Source organism: Pholcus phalangioides, unplaced genomic scaffold (assembly GCF_987345545.1).
Source record: "Pholcus phalangioides strain wild (caught in Gottingen) unplaced genomic scaffold, Ppha-v1.0 ptg000042l_1, whole genome shotgun sequence".
NCBI lineage: Eukaryota > Metazoa > Arthropoda > Arachnida > Araneae > Pholcidae > Pholcus > Pholcus phalangioides.
Window position 1 is genome coordinate 19587979 of NW_028301628.1, and position 18609 is coordinate 19606587.

General features: G+C 33.3%; 1 protein-coding gene across 1 annotated transcript in view; it reads right to left on the reverse strand.

Moving 5' to 3' along the window:
* Positions 1-18609, reverse strand: part of Rab10 (RAS oncogene family member Rab10) — a 51960-nt gene that overhangs the window by 11352 nt on the left and 21999 nt on the right. The window contains exons 4-5 of the mRNA XM_089254580.1: positions 17213-17302; positions 5493-5594 (exon numbers count right to left, since the gene is read on the reverse strand). Coding sequence (XP_089110706.1) covers positions 5493-5594; positions 17213-17302 — 192 coding nt within the window. The remainder of the gene's footprint in view (positions 1-5492; positions 5595-17212; positions 17303-18609) is intronic.

Genomic DNA, 18609 nt, shown 5'->3' on the forward strand with positions numbered 1-18609 from the left:
AACTTTGCAGATTTTCAATATATACAAATGAAATTTCCACTAAAATGCTCACAAAAAAAATGCAGATTATGAATAGAAAAAATGTAAACTTTAGAGGGAAAAAGTCATTTAAATTTATTATTTTTTTTATTTTTAACACAATTTTTTAAACACTTTTTTTTTGGATGCACAGCATGAATTTTCAATTTTTTTAAAATTTAATCCTATTAATATATTAAGAAGACTAGAAAAGTAAACATTATTTTGACAGTTAATACATTTGAGTAACAAAACACAATTGTACTTATATGATTACATTAATTATATTTGTACATTTTGACTTAATATAATGATTCATGCTTAGTAAAAAGAAATTTATATTTTATTTTTCATGTACGCTTATACATTTATTACAGTATTCATTAAATTAAGTTTCACGAGTAGTTAATGCAATAATTCAAAACAATTAATAAATTTTAAAATTCTAGGATTAAATGAATTCATGAACTAATTAGAAATGTTAATGTAATGTGTCAAATGGGAGTTGGTGAAAAAAAAAGGTTTTGGGTGAATAAAATAATTTTTCAAATTAAACCTTCATGTTCAGATTCTTAGAAGTGTTCAAATTCCAAATAATTAATTTCACTTTTAATTGATCTATAAATATTTCTTATGATGCAACAAAGATGAACTTTTGCAATCTGATATATTTTTGCATAAAGAATTATTTTGTATTTGATAAATCCAGATAATATTAATCATATATATAGATTAATTTTTGAAGTTTTTTAACATGCTTAATTATAAAGTTATTTTACCACAACAGTGTTAAATTTTTTTAAAAATTACTTTGATTTTTACAGCATATATTTTAATAAACATATATTTAATGTATATGATAAATATGAAATGGTTATACTTGTGTGAAAAAAAATCTACATTATAATATCTAACACAAGCCTCTATATATTTTTCCCAAGAAATAATTTAAAATTGCTGATAAAAAGCCAGAATATGAGGCATTAAATCACAAAGAATGAAATAATTATCAGCTACAACCTAATTGTTGTAGCTGAGGCAGATGGAAGAGAGTAGAATTGAAAACCTAATGTATATAATGCCTGGTGGTGATATATAAGATGTGATGTTTCTTGTTGTGATGATGATTGTAAAAAATAATAATAGCTTCTGTGAAGATATGAACTATGGCACACTGGTCTTTGTCCTTCAGAGGGCAGCTGGTGTCTTATTTAATTATAAGACGTTATAATTAAATCAAGTCTCATCCCAGCAGGTGATGATAAAGTCACTGCTGCTGCTTCATTGTGAAAACTAAAACAAATGTGTTAGAACTAAACTGCCCGCCCCCCCCCGGATCAAATGATGCAAGTCTCAATTATGATCTTGCTGAAGACAGAGAATGTGCTCCATAAAGTAGCCTACTCCAGGGTTAGCAAATTTTTCTTATGATAACACAATTTCCATTTGAGCTAAATATTTTATATCATCATTTTGGAATTCAAAGTAAAATGTCAGAAAAGACACTTGAAATTTATAGTGTTGGACAAAAAACTCGATCTGACTGTCATAAAAAGTGTTATGCAAAGTGTAAAATCTGTTACCCATTACATCATTGGACCCATCGGACATCAATATTGAGGAGTGGAGCAAGTTCTGAACATTTATCTACTGTGTGTTTAAGTATCATAGAGCTTTTTTCTCAAAGTATGAAATATATCCGGAAGCATGCTTTAATCCTTTAAAATGTCATAAGAAAAAAATAACAAAAGGTTTAAGGATATTAAACTTGTATTTTTCATGTATAAATGAAATAAATGGTTGTACAAAATCAATTCCAGGGTAAAAAATATGCCATGCCTGTAGAGACAGTGAATATAAACAACAATAAATTAAATGAAGAAACTGAATACTGTGAAGAGATGAACAGTGATAGTAATGTAGAGAAGTAACTTGGAAAAATGTCAATTATTAACTGTCAATTAAGAAGCACTTGAAGAAATAAATTAATCTCTACAGAACATAGAAAAGTCACCAATTAAACTTCATAGGGTAGCTCCACAGTGCAAGTCAAACAATGCCAAAAGAAAAGTTGAATCTGCTTGCAACACTTTAAAATCAAATGTTTGTAAAGTTTTTGAAGAATTACCAGAAAATGAATCTCAAAGCACACTTAATGAAGATATTAAACAGAAAGCAAATATGAATATTTTGATGAAGTTAATTAGAAACAAGACTCAATTTACCCCATCACAAGGGGAAAACTGCAAATTTTAACTCTGGCCCCTGCTTTAAGAAAGGGGAACAAGGAAAAAAATCTGAAGAGTTCAATGTCACTGCCGTGAGAGAAGCAGGAGAGCTTTTGTAAATGGCTTTTGTTAAAAAATTAAATTTCAACTATTTTTTTGCAATCTAATTTTTTAATGCAAAGGTTTAAATTTTCTTTCCTAGTCATAATCTACATTTTTTTGTGAGCATTTTAGTGGAAATTTCATTTGAATATATTGAAAATCTGCAAAGTTATGATATATTTTCACAAATAATATTGTTTGAATGGGGTTAGCCTAAGAGACGTCATTCGTGAGGTTAGAAAACATTTTTTTTCTCAAAAAGTTTTTGAGATATGTACATGAAACTTTTCATGGTCAACAAGCATGGTAGAAGCAATAAATAAAAAATAATAATTGGAATCTCGGATGATGGGTTGCATTTCAGTATCTAGTTGAATGATTTGAAATTGGAACGATCCAGTCTTATTTCGATGAATTTTGTGTTGCGAGCCAGAATAAACATATTAACGGTCAAAAAACCATTATTTTTTTTTTCTCCAGTATTTTACTTCATATATTTAGCAGAAATTTAAAATAAAAGTTGTTTTGTTAACTGCTGTGCCTCTGGTCTAAAAATATGTTCGAAAAATTGTATTTTTTCTAACGAAAAATTCCACAAAAACAAAGTTTACATAATTTTTTTGCATGTAAATTTCAAATGCAAATGTATGAATTATTTTTGTTCATATTCTGTATGTTTTTGTGAACACTTCAGTGAAAATTTCACTTCAATATGTTGAAAATTGAAAAAGTTATGATTTATTTTCTCAAACAATGCCGCTTAAAAATTGAGCCTCGGAAAAGTCATCTGCATCAGTTTTTGATAAATTTCAACATTTTTTTCTCAAAAAGTTTTAGAGATATGCAAATAATATTTCACACGGTTAATAAGGATGGTAAATGCAACAAACAAAAAAAAAGTCATTGAAATCTGAGACTATGGGTGTCATTTTGGCATTTTGCCGGGTGATTTGAAATGGAATGACCCCTTCGTTAAAACCAAAGTGGTTTAAACCAAACAACCCTGACACGTCATCCTCCTTGTCTTCACCATTGAAGTCCTTGCAGCATTGTGCTTCTGACACTAGTTTTGTTCCGCTGGCGGGTCTCTTGTCAAACCAGATTCATCCCATCACGCGGATCTTTCCCGGGTTCTTTGCTGAGGACTTCAAGATGGGTAAGCACTAATAGGAACGAGGATTCAAGAACAAATAAACACCTTTATTTACATCAAGTAGAAGTACTGCTAAAACTGGAGTAGCTTTCCAAACATACCTCTTCCCACTTCTAATTCTACTGTCCGAATTCCTACAATCTTTCTCTTCTATTTCTAACAATCACATGCCACACGTATCTTGCATGCACACACTCGCAAGCCTCTTCAAATTCTACCCTTTGTAACATTATATTCACAGGATTGTTTCTTGCCCAATTGGTGGATGCATTTTTTACGATGTGTTGACTTGAATAATGATGCTTAATAATTTACGCGTTTTTATTCATTCACAGATTCAATTCATTTTTTATGAAAGAGGAGCAAATTCCTGACTTTTTCATACTATTCATATTGAAATTTCAAGTACATCTATTAAAGTGAATGCCACTTACATTTTTCAAAAAACTCATAAAAAATGTTGTAAGTGGGAAGATGCTTTAAATGGGAAATCTTAATGAGAATTACTTAAACTTTCTAAATGGGAATGTTATAAGCAGACTGTATGATTTTAAATTAAAAATTCGGTCATAGAATTCAAGACTTTATACAAAAATGAATTTATCTTTTTTTAACAGGGAAACCCTAGTGCCCATTGTAATGTATTGCAATGCTTAGTACAGTTACATCTAAGTTTAGCTAGATTTTTCTGAAATTTTTTTCATGCATAAAATCTAGAAACAGAACAGTTATATTTCTGCACTGCATCTAGGAGAATTAGGTTCAGTTCTATATTTACCATATCTTCTATACTTTTAATCAAAACCTTTAACATATCTCAATAACATACATACCATACATACTTTTTACTTCAATATCATTGAAGTTAAAAAAAAAATTGAAAAATGAAATTTAAATTTTATGATTTAAATCAATAATTTAAAAAAAATCGATTTAAATTGTGACTTTAATCATGATTTAAATCTGCATATTCTGTTCAAACCCTTATTTGGTGGGCATTTTAAAAGACATTGGAAAGTGTAAAATTGTTAACTTAATATCTTATATAAAAATATTATCATGCTACTTATGAGATTGAAGAGCATTGCCATGGGAGGGGGGGGGTGCATTACATTATATAATCAATAAGCTACTGGTGTGGGGATTCAAGTACTCTGAGCGCTATGTGTGCAACATCTATGCTCTAACTTACTTACAGTGACAACTTGCTACAACAATACCCAAAACAATCCCACTTTAACATCTTATTAGTCACCACTTTAATCTACATTGTATCATCATTTACTTTTATAATCTCATTCTAAAGTTCTTTTTCACTGCTGTCGCTTCAGCATATTTCTCTGACTTCAAAACCATTCTTCTCACAACAATGAAAATCTGACGTTTTTCTGGCACAAGAGAAATTCCCATTACCAGCAATTGATATGATGATCAAGTGAAATAATGTTTTAAAGTATAACTGTTAATAAAACTGTGAAATAATAAATTCTTGCCAAAATATCTTAAACAGCTAAAAGTTTGATTTGACATAGGCAACATAAAAATATTGATCACAATTCATGTAGTTTGTGAACATTTATACACTACATGGAAACTTATATCACTATCCAGTGAGCTGTACATGCATTGAAACTTCACACAGCACTCAAAAATTGATCATTAAAATTTTTTCTTTCTTTTTTGTAACACTTTAATGCCTTGACACAGCACAAATACTACCTACCAGAAACTGTTCTCAATTTAAAAAGCTTACATATACTCATAGTTTGTAATTTAAGAATTAAATAGTTCTGTCATAAAAAATATTGAAAATATAATTATATTTTTTAATCTTTGATTGCACAAGGAAAAACCTGGACAAACAGGCATGCTGAAAGTCATTTTCGGGACAGTAAATTTAATTGCGAAAAACCAGAACATCTGGTCACCCTAGATAAGGGTAGTTATGAGCATTAACTGCATAATGGTTAGTAAGTGATAAAAAAAATCACCTTGGTAAGTATGGCCTCGGCTAATTCTCTAAAAGCTCTGTCTATATTTATGTTAGCCTTAGCACTTGTTTCTAAAAAGCGTATGCTATGTTCACGAGCAATCTGAAAAAGAAAAACCATTTATGAAGAATAAGTATTTTAAATACACTCAGTTATAAAATGTGATTTTTGATTTAATTGATGATAGTAATGTTTTCAATTTCATTTTTGAGCATACAAAAAAAGTTCAAAACAGTATTACCACTCTGATTCAAAAAATTAGAATGCAAAAAGTAATCATTTTCTTTTCTTCAACAGAGGATCACCAGATAAATAAACAATGGAAGTGAATGAAAAAAGAAAAAAATGAGTCATTTAAAATAAATTGAACTTACCTGTGATGTTTATAACATGTTCAAAATTGTAATAACATTCTGTTTAAAATATTTAAGCTATTCAAAAAATTAGACCAATCAGAAGAGATGGTTCAAAATATTACAATAGGGAAATTTCTGATCGGATGTGTCAGTGCCAAAATGTGCATAAATCACACTATCGCAAAGTCGTTAGACATATGAAGGCAGGCTTGCAAACCGGTTTTATTCAGTTGTGTGTTGAAAATGGGTTGAAAGAAAGATTTAACTGAAGGTCTAAAATCTCTGGCAGTGAATCTTCGCAAAGAAGGATTTACTCAGCAGATGATCGCCCAGAAAGCAAAGTGCTCTCAAGCAAGTGAGAGTAAAATTTAAGGAATAGTTCAAATGATAGCAATTTTCAGAGAAAACATGCAAATCGTGGCTGTAAGCCAATTACTACTGCAAGACATAACAGACTCAACAAACATTGTGCGACAAAGCTGCTTTCATAGCATCAGATTCATACATAAAAAGGGGAAAGCACTTGGTGTCAATGTGTAGTCCTCCACCACACTGAGACAACTCAGTCATTATGGATATAAATCTTGTGTGCTCAAGAGCAAGCCACTCCTTACATGCAAACAAACGAATGCTAGAGTATGATGGTGCAAACAAAGACAGTTATGTGGTGACTGGAATAGGGTTCTTTTCAGTAATGAATCGTCATTTTTGGCATCTCAACCATGGAGCTTCCAGCAAGTAGTGCATGAAGCAGTCAGTGAAATTTGCTACTTCCATTATGGTATGGGGTTGTATTGAGTGCTGAGGGCCCAGGGAGGCTTTGTATTTTGACAGGAAGAGTGAATTCCCATGTATATCAAGAAATTCTAGAATACTACATGATACTATCGGCTGGAGATTTATTGGATGACGATTTCATCTTCCAACAAGACTGTGCATCTTTTCGCACTTCGAAATCGACCACTGCTTGGTTCAAAGAAAAAAAATGAAATTCATTCTCTCTCTCCCCCCCTCCCCCCCCCCAGCCTTCAAATTCACCAGATTTGAGCCCTAGCAAGAATTTATAGAGTGCCATAAAGAAATGCCTTTAAAAGTTTGCTCCAAAAGACAAAAATGAATTTTCAATGAGTTTGAACACCATGTGGGCACGTATCAGTAGAAATGATTGTGAAAATCTAGTGAATAACATGCAAAATCATTTACGGAAGACTATTAAGGATAAGGGGGATGCCACAAAATATTGAACACAATTGAATTCATTTTGAGCAATTTATCATAAGTTTTGTAACATTATCGTAATTTTTTGAATCAACTTAAAAATTATTGTAATTTTGTGACTCTTCCGAAATGTCAATTTTTTCTAAATTTGTAAAGTTTTAATTTTTATTTTTACGTTAAATTTTATTTTTTTTGCAAAATATGTAGAATCAGTTGATGTAGTTTGGAAATTGTGGACATTTTCACTCTGGTGAAATAAAATCAGTTTGTAAATCATGTCATGCATTTTCACGTTATTCTAAGTTTTTGAATTGGAGATGTTTTTTGTAGATGAATTGGGAAGTGAAGGTGACAGATGCCTGGATTTTCATGTTATGTAAGTATGGTGTTCTTGAACAACAGCTTGCTTTGCAGACCGCTGGTCTGCGGGAATTTCCTGTGCCTGTCTGTGAAACATTTCACCAATTCATATAGCTAATACATAATTTTAGATTTAGTAAAATAAAATAGTCTATATATTTTTGCCACTCCTCAAATTATTTCTAACATTTGTTTATTTATTGCTCTTCCACAATTATTTCTTCTGATTACGCAAACTATTTACCTATAATGAATCTGGAAGAGGGTTATTATGTACATAAACAAGTCAATTAGATCAATACAAAGAAAAACACTATAATTTCCAAACAGCAGAAGAACTTTGCATATTTCTCGCTGATTACAAATTAGAAATTTTACAAATCTATAGATCACATTGTTATACCATATCACAATTTAATGATGAATTGGAGTTATACATGTTAAATTCGAAAAGTAATACATTAGCAGGAGATATAAATATTAATCTCTATGGAGAAGACATTGAAACATAAAAATATCTTGATAGAATGGCATTAAACAGATTTCATCCATTACACTAAAACATAACTAGGGAGGAAAATGGAACTAAAACATGTATTGACCATACTTTCTTACAGAACCAAAGAAACAACTATACAAGAATTCGCTGTTCATAAAACTCAAGTCACTGACCCTTACCCGATAATAGGTTACATCAACTTTTTTGGAAAAGAATATAAAAATCAACAGAACAAATACCAATAATAAACTATGAAAGATTTGAAAAATTCATTTCAAATTTGAATTTAAAAACTCATTGAAGAGAGTAATACTCAAAATAAATATAAACGATTCATGGATGTGATATTACTGAACTTGAACTAATGGTCTAAAACAGTTAAAAAAAATAAATAAAAAAATCCAAGAAAAAAATGGATTACCAAGGAAATTATAGGTAGAATATAAACTATGAAGAAAAGTTGTACAAAAAATATGGAAATGTATCAATGAAACCATTTTGAACAAAAATATAAAGAATAACATATTACAAGAATTTCAATGTGCTTCAGAAATGGCTGAAAGATTCAATGTCAATTTCATAAACAGAAATTTGGGAGGATGTAGAAGAAAATGAACATTATTTTTGCACAACACAAACAAATAATAATAAAGCAAGTAATTCCATGTTTTATTTTGAAACCAATGATGAAGTAACAAAGGATGCAATCAAAGAAATAAAAGAAAACAAATAAAGTGGATATGATAAAATTACCCCTAAAATGATAACAAAATTTTCAACGCATCATCATTTAGACGTAGTAAAAAAAATCTCATAAATTCATCAATATCAAAAACTTTTTTATCCCAAACTCAAATATTCCCTAGTGCACCCCATTTATAAAAAAGGAGATACAACTGATTTGATAAATTACAGACTGATTTCTATTCTACTTGTTTTTTCAAAGGTTATAGAAAAATTTATAAAGAAACAACTGCTAAATTTTCTAAATCATTAGCAATTTTTTGTATCTAATCAATATGGATTCCAAAAGAAAAAAATACATAAATGACTATAATAGATTTATGCAATCGATTAAATAATGAATATACAACCTAAAAAAATATTTAATAACCATATTTTTAGATCTAAAAAGAGCTTTTGATTATGTTGACTTAAATATAAAAGAAAATAAGATATGGCCTGAAAATAAAAATAAAAAACTTTACTCAGCTGACATACATGGCAATCTAATGAAATGGATTGAAACATATTATAATAGACAACAAGCAGTTAAAATAAATGAAAAAATTAGTACATTTTTGGAAGTAAAAAAAGGGTGTACCACAGTGATCAGTTCCAGGACCTGTATTCCTCATATATATAAACAAATTTTGCAAACTTAAACAAAATGGAAACTTAAATCTTTCCATTGATGATACTGCAATCTTTTGCTGATGATACAGTACTGCATGTAGAAAAAAAGGAAATAGAAAATTTATTTTAAAAAGTAGAAGCAGACCTTTCCATAATACATAGTTGGTTAGGTAAAAACAAACTGCACACAATTAAATATTCAAAAAACTAAATATATATTTGCTTAAAGACAAGAAACATAAATATACATAATAAAAATGCATAACTATTCCCCAAGTCAAAACACACTGCAACTGCCAAGAAATAAACAGAGTTTTAGACAATAACTATCTGGGCATAATAATACCGGACGACCTCAAATGGAATTTGCACTGTGTAGCGGTAAAGGCAGACGTGTATCAGGAATTATAGATGGCACCCAAGATTCGCTCTAGTGGGCAGAGTAGTCGAGAGTGTTTGAGATGTCATGGCATCCACGGCGTGTTGTTGCATTGGAGGTGCTGTTATCTCTCTGATGTAATTTATATTTCACTTAAATAAATTACGTTCCAAACAGTGAGTGGCTACCTACAATTTGGCGCCCAACATGAAAGATGATTTTTTTTTCAACCCAAAGGGAATCGTTAGTGTTCAGCCTGAATGTACCTACCAATAGGGAAGTAAAACTTCCGTAACAGATGTTTGTTTTCAACATAAAAGGAATTTGTTGCATTAGTTGTTTCAAAATTTGCGAAAGTGTTTGTCGAGTGTGAAAATGTTCGTCTAATATTCATTTTTTTATGTCGCTCCACGCATCTCAAAAGTGTTGATTTTTTTTCATTGTTATTGAAACATTCGCTTATATATATCGTACTATGGCTTACTTAGCAAAAGGAAAGACAGAAGACCTCATCGTTTTAGCTCAAGCATTGGAAGTAGCCATGTCAACCAACATGACAGTTGTTCAGTTAAAATTTGCCATAGTCAACCATGGCGATTATGATGAGGACAAATTCTCATTCCCAAAGGTTCCAATGGCTGATTGTGCAGTATCGGAATCAGTGGACCTCGTGCATTCATTCCAATTGTGCGCTGATGAGGGAAGAGATCTGATTCCTGAACAAAAGTGTCAACTTAGCGCCCAGCTAAGCAAACATCAGGATGCCTTCAAACCATAGAGAGAGCCTACTCCATTCGTTCAACATCATATCAACACCGGAAATAGCCCATCAACAGTTGTTCCTCTGTACAGAATGTCTCCAGCAAAGAAAGAGTTGCTACAGAAAGAACTGGATACACTCCTCGATCAAAGTATCATCAAAGAATGTGATTCTTCATTTGCTGCCCCAGTGGCAGCACCGTCTTAAGAGCATCACGGGCCCCCATGTCAAGTGGTTTTACTGAGGCTCTATCTGGTAGATTCTAGAAAATCTTGACCAGATCTAATTTTTGTGAGGCCCCCGGGCCATTGAGATGACCAATACCCAGTGGTATTGGTCCCGAAGCCTAATGGAAGTGTCTGACTATGTGTTGACTATCGTAAGCTTAAAGCGAATACTATCCCCAATAAATACCTATAGGCGCATAAATAGGCAGGAGGCATGATGACATCTTTTATAAAAATATCTTTAATTTTAAATGTATACAGCAGGACTACAAAGATTATGAAGTAAAATACGAAAAAAATCTTCCTTCACAACAAGAGCGGCCATCATCAGCGTGTTCGAAAACCCAACTGTGTATCCTTGACTCTGTGGACAGCTTTGACCGATTCCCCACATACCCATTGCCCAAATGGACGAGCTGTTTGACATGAGTTCCTTGGACTTGAAGTCTGGATATCATCAGGTTGGTGTATTCCCACCAGACCAAGATAAAACATCATCTATATGCCCACTTGGTACATACAGTTTTTTATGCATGTCCTTTGGACTTTGAAATGCCAAGGCGGCATTCAAATGACTCTTTGATACTTTTTGTTGAGGGCTGCAGGATGTTGACATCCTCGCGTATTTGGATGGTATCATTGTTTTATCATCAACATTCTATAATCATCTCAGTGATTCGAAGTTTGTTTTTGACAGGCTTAAATCCTTTAAGCTTGTGGCTAATCAAGCCAAATGCAATTTTGTGTGTTTTAGAATAAAGTATTTGGATCACTTCAAAAGGAATGAAGGTTGATCACGACAAAATATCAGCTGTTCTTGCCATACCAGCTCCAAAGAATGTTAAGCAAGTACAGTCGTTTCTACAGTCTTGCTCTAGGTATCATTGTTTCATTCCAAATTTCGCGGACATATCAGGATCCTTGAGTAATCTCACAAAGAAAGCCATTTGGAAATGGAAAACAGAAGAACAACAATCCTTTGAGACCCTAGAAAACTCTCTGGTGACTTTTCCAGTACTGAAGCAATGTTTGTTATCCACACAGATGCTAGCTCCTACACATTAGGTGCTGTGTTACTGCAAGGAGAAGTATAAGAACAACATACTATCGAATATGCAAGTAGATTGTTGAATACTGCAGAAAAGAACTATACTACCAAGAGAGATGCATTGGCAGTTGTGTGGGCAGGCATTGGATAACTTCAGCGGATACATAAAAGATGATGAGATCCACATTGCTTTGAATCACCAGCCTCTAAAGTGACTAATGAGCCTGAAGTCACCATCTGGTGGACTTGCTAGGTGGGCTTTGCTCATAGAGATTTACAATCTGAATATAGATTACATACCAGGTAGGGCAAATGCACTCGCTGACATGTTATCCCAGTTACCAAATGCACCTGAAGACCCTTGTGAGATCCGTACAATTACAGTGGATTTTCCTGTGTGCCACCCTAGTGACATTAGGAATAAACAACTCAAAGATGATGATTTTAAAAAAATCATAGAGGTTTTTGAAAAACCTCAAAGAGACACTGATTTCACAACATGGACTGCTTTTGGCTATCTTATGAATCAAGGATCCAAGTAATCGCCTGACGTCAAATATGATGTGAAACTTGGTCATTTCCTCTGAATGATGCCAGTCAAAAAAAAGAGAAGAAAATCATGTTATTTCAAAGTCATTTAATGACCACGAACAATAAAGGTCAGGAAATAATGTGATACTTAATGACTAGATTTTTATAGATATTGCCAAGATGATACCTTGAACTCTTTCTTTGTAAGGTAAGGGGATCTCATCCTGACATATGACAAAGGAATTTAAACCCACAAATTTTTTAAACACACCAGTGACTATACGCCACAGTCAGTTCTAGGCTTGGATAAAGTGTGAAGGAAAAATAATGCGGAGAGGGTAAAAAAAGTTATTTATCAACAATCGATAACAGCGATAATGAAAGTGGGGGGCATGTCTGAATGAATGAACGCCAGGGGCTCTGCCACCAGACTTGTCCTGTTGCAGAGATCTCTTCCAGCCCAGCTTTGCGGCAGAGTCTGGAACAAAGTGAGTGCACCTAACAGTCTGAGTGTGTAGCTAGTGTTGTGCTTGATATTTCAGTGCTGCCATCTATACTTCAAATTGTGAGTGAAGTGTAATGATTGAATATTTGTTACATTGTAAACCTGTTGCTCTCTGTGGCAAGACTTTAACGAGGAGATCGGCTCGCATTTGCGCCTCGAAGTTGGAAACTACAGAAAACCAACTTCAGCCAACCACCACTGTGGCGCCGGTGGGGTTCGAACCCGGATCCTCGCGATGTGAGTCCGTCACTATGACCACTCGACCACCACAGCAGCTGGGGGGACATGTTTAATGAAATTTGAACATAGATAACAAGTGAAGCAGTGTAATTTTGGTAGCCCTGCATACCTTCTAGTGCAACTGACCTGTCTCCTAGAAAACATCTGTGACTGGAAAAAAAAATGTATAGCAAAGCAAGGGGTGACTGCACCATTTTTATGAAAATGTTATGAATATCTATATATATAAAATTGATTTTCTGTGCGTGTGTCTGTGTGTGTATGTTCTCTATACAAATCTACAATTTTAGATCTATCGTCGCCAAATTTTGCATATATACCAAATGGGACCCGACTTGAACGATAGGCTACTTTAAAATTTCGTCAGACCAGGGCAAATGCCCCAAATGGGCAAAAAACTGTCCGGCAACAATGGTTTTTGGGCCTCAACAATCACTTTCCGAACGTTTACTTTGGTTACCGTGGTTCCCTAGCGATGAGTTTCAGACGTGTTTATGTCTTTACAATGGTTTGTCACCTCTTTAATGCTGCCAGTTATGTATAATAGTTTATGCCTTTATAATGGTTTGCCACATTTTCAATACTCTCAGTAATGAGGCTTTTTGAATAGACGTCATAATCATCACCATCATCGCTTTGAGGGTCAGGAAAAGGGTTATTCTCACAGAAATCAGTATTAAAATTGCCGATTTAACTGCATAAATACGGAAATTTAGTGGGGGGAGGGGGGTTTCCTGCCACATCAATAATTTTAAAAATTAAATTGAATTCTCGATTTTTGAAATATTGAATTCACTTGGAGATACGAAGCACAGAAAATTAAAAATATGAATAATTTGCCGGATCTACTTTTGAGTTGGATATCCATTCAATAACATTGATTTCAACTTTGTATTTATATCCTCTCAAGCATGAAAATTAATGTCTCTACGTATTATCTTTTGATATTCAACTGCATAAATTCATATAGTTTAGGATGTTTTAAAATTAATTATGGGCCCATAAAGTGCATCGAAGAAATTCCACAGCTTTAATTAAGCATTTTCGGAAGCTGAAACAGGCAGAAATAGATAACTTGAAGTTCAGAGGGAGGGAATTGAAATACTTAACACCCATAAAAAAAGGGGGGGGGACTATTCATTTCTACGTTTCTTAAAATTTAGATTTGTTTATTTCACGAGTCGCGCAGGACGTCGCCATATTGGTTAACTTAGACACGATTTGCATGTCCCTCAAAGAAAGAGGGAGATATCACGTGATCCAAAAAAGCCTCATTGAAGAAAACCCGGGCAGCGCCGGGTATTGTAGCTAGTTTTAAAATAACATCGATTCAACTGAAACAATTCTTCTCAAGAAGGAGCTCAAGAATATTTTGTTATTGGGCTTTATATGTGATAATGATAATCCTGAGTTTGGATACCAAGATATTGCCTCTGCAGCATTAAAACATGCGAAACGCATTTTGTCTTGACTTGCGACTGTGTTGGTGTCACTGTATGCAGGATTCATAGCTAAAAAATATGTTGATATATTGGCAGTGTGAAACTTCATAATAAAACAGTTCCGCCAACTAAATATTGAAAAATAATTTGATTTCATTCATCATTGATAATGTAGGGGAAAAAAAACCAAAAAACAGAGATACAGAATAGGGCATCCCGAAAAAGTGCTTTTGAGACAGCGATTTTGTTAGCAAAAAATCTGGAATGTCCTGGAAAATCAGGACAATGGCCACCCTATACATAAGGATTGCCAATAAATTTTGTCTCAAAAGGGGGTTGTGTTTCTGAACCAGAATTTGAATAAATTTTGGTGGTGCTCAGAATGGTGTAACAAAATACTGTGGGTGCTTGAGCACTGACTGCACCTCTGGATCTGATACCACTGTCAGGATCCCTGTGTCTGGTTTAAGAACCTGAATCGAATGCATGGGGGGGGGGGGCAAAAGTATTTAAAAAGTCTCAAAAATTCTGAAATTATATCTTATAAATTCAGAATTTTCATTTATTCTGGAACTATTTCTCTTATTAATTATTTATTGTTTTATTCATCAATTTTCAATTATTTAAGTCCCTGATTCTGACTAATTTTTTCATCTACAGTCGACCCCCTGTATTCGCGGTTTTTTTTCCTTCATTGAAAATTTTTTTTTGTCAACACTAGCAATCGACATTCACGTGTTTTGTTTACGAAATTTGAGTTGTACGTGTTTAGGATGGCTCATTTTTCTAATACTACTGATAATGTTTTGAAAAGACAAAAAAAGTGAAAACTTTGCAAAAAAATTTATATATTGCCTATGTATGCTTGTGGAGAAAGTAAATCAATTGCTGTTATTGCCCGCCATTATATGGAATCAACGAATCTACGGTGAGATATATCAAGAAAAAGGAATCTGAAATTCAATCAGCCGAGGCTGTAGCTGCACCTATGGCAGGGAAAACTTTGCATTGCCTACGGGACCCATGTGTTTCTCATAGAGAAAATACTGTTTTTTGTGGGTCAAGACTGCCACAGAAAAGGTATTCCAATTGATTGCAATATTATAAATTAAAAGGCGAAAAAAATTTTACTCTTCTATAAAGGAAAGAGCTGGTGAAACGTCTATTTCATCAGAACTTTATGCAAGTAAAGGTTGATTTCATAGGTTTAAGAAATGATTTGGATTATGCAATGTACAAAATCACTTACGATCAAGCCTCTGCCGACCAGGAGGCAGCTAGAAAATTTCCAAGGAAATTATAAAAGACATTGTCACGTTAGCGAAACAGGTGAGGGGAGAAGGGTTCAATGATATGGATATAGAGAAATTGAACAGCTAAAAATGAATAGCAATTCAGAGACATTAACCGAAGAGGAATTAATGGAGCTGAGTGACTACTCCTGAAACTGAAGCTGAAGAAGATTAAGAAATAAAGACCAGTTCAACATATGTAACATAGCGGAAGGGCTTCGCAAGTTTAAATCAGCAATAGATTATTTTCATGACATAGATCCTTCTATGGTATGTGCTTCACATGTAGAAAAATTAGTAGAGGAAGTCTTATCAAAACATACTCCAACATACTTCATGATATGAAGAAGAAACGGCAAACAGAAATCACAGTGTTCTTTCACGAAAACATCTTCACCCTCTTTTACATATCCTTTCTACCCCTGCATCACACTGCTCTTCTCCTGATGTTCAATAAACGAGATATAGAAAAAAAAACCTATGGTTTCGGTTATTCACGGATTTTCGTATTCGCGGTCACCTCCAGAACGTAACCCCCGCGAATACGGGGGGTCGACTGTACATTGAATTTTCAATGAATCCTTAATCATTATTTTCAATCAATCAAAATTATAATTAGTTCTGGAGTTTATTTCTTAAATTAAAAACCATTTTTAACTGATTTTTTTTGTCTTTTAGTCATGTTTTTTGGTCAGATATTTGCTTGCGCATATAACACAACATAGGTTTTTGAAGCCGAGAAAACTGAATAGAAACCTTATCCTATACATGAATAAATGTGGTGATTCATAGGCCTGTAATTAATTTTTGTTTTATTCTGTTTGGAATGTTGCGATACAATTTCAAAAGTGACTAGAATAGCGATTATTACATATCTTGCCTACATATATACAGAGCATGGAAAAAAAAGTAGAAAACTCTGAAATTGCCTATAACTTGAAAACTATGCCTGACACAGAGAAAAAATGTAAAGATTTGAATTCAGGAGGTAGATTTCCATGAGAATCACAACTTTTACCCCTAGAAAAACGATTTTCATTTTTATTTGTAGAACAGTGTGATCCTTGGGCCTTTAACATAAAATAAACACAATATAAAACAAATAAACATACCATATAAAACAAATTAATAGCCACCTGGCAGTCCAGTGGTTAGGGAGTTAGCTTCTGACTGAGCAGGTCTGGGTTTGAATCCCGGTTTGGGTATGGATGTCTACTAACACTAACAAATTCCCTGGACAGATCGTGAAGATCTCTTGGGAATATGTGCTGATCACAATTATTTGAAAAATAATAAGTGTTGATCACACTTATTCTTTGATAACAATCATGGCAGTTGTGAGGGAGATGGTTGAAAAATCACGCGAGTTTTACTTATTTCTAATAGGGAATATCATTTAGATATATGAGTGCTTTGGATTACAAGCACATTTCCGGTACAAATTATGCTCATAAACAAGCTAAAATTACCATTGTAATTAGAGAATATCAAAATAGAAAACACTTACTGCTTCCCCTCGTTCTTTGCTGATCATTCTCTTATCTTCCATGTCACATTTATTACCAAGAATCATTTTCTCTACATCTTCACTTGCATGCTAAAGTAAACATCTTTAAAAGTCACTATTTCATTATCGAAAGAGAAAAACTCATATAATTAATAAATTTTCATACTATTAATGTGATGTAAAGTTAAATATATCAGACTCAAGTTTTTACCTTTTACAAGGTTCAATGGTTTCATTACAATTATTTAGTCTCTAACTGGAAGGTACCAGAATGTATATAGGCACTTAAAATAAGATAAAAAATACTTATGTTTCAAAATCAACCCAAAATTGCCATTAGTCAGCTAGATACAGTGCAACTTCCATAGGCAGCCCTTCCACTGTCTTTCCTTCACAACCAGTTTTTCTCAGAATGGACAATAAGCTACATAGGCATAATAAAATCCTGTTTGTAGGCTAGAGATTGTGCCATTGTAATGGTTGAGTAGTCATAGTGATAGACTCGCATTACAAGGACCCGGGTTCGAATCTCACCATTGCCATAGTAGTGGTCAGCTAAAGTCAATTTCCTGTGGTTCCCAACTTCAAGGTGCTAATATGAGCAGATCCCTTTGCAGAGATCTCTTCCAGCCCAGCTTCGTGACAGAGTCTGGAACACTTTATTTTGTGTCAAAATGAAGGAAAAAAACCATACAAAATTTTTACAACATATTTTCCCCGGACAATTGGGTAAGGTCTTGCCATAGAGAGCTTCGGACCTACAATGGTACAAATATTCAATCTCGACACTTCACTTCTGACCTCAACATCTGAAATATAGATGACAGCACTGAAAAATCAGAAAAAACACTATACACACACTCACACTTCCAGCACAGCTCACTCAGTAGTAAATCGCGCAAGGGGATAGACTGAAGTTGTTCTCAGTTTGAAAGAAAGACTAGAGAGTGCAATGCACAGGGTAGTGATATTGAAACTACATGGGTGGAACTTGAGTGCAAAGAGTATCATGAGATTATTGCAGGAGTTTGCTATAATCCACAGAATAGTGATCCAAAATACATCCTTCATGATGAAATTTTCTACATGTCTAAGCATAAGAGGGTAGTAATTTTAGGTGATTTAAATCATATGGGTATTGATTGGGAGAACTTATTAGTTAGAAATCAATTTGAGAAAAGCTTTCTTTAAGTTGATGCCTGATAATTTTTTGTATCACCAGGTATCAGAAGCCACTAGAAGTACTTCTAATTTGGATTTAATTCTCACAACTTTTGAGGATCTTGTTAAACATGTTTCTGTTAAAGCAAACTTTTAGTTCTAAAAGTTAGTGACCATTGAGTTGTTAGCTTTGTTTGTAGTTTTTTCATGGGTAAACCTAATAACAAAAGAATGGT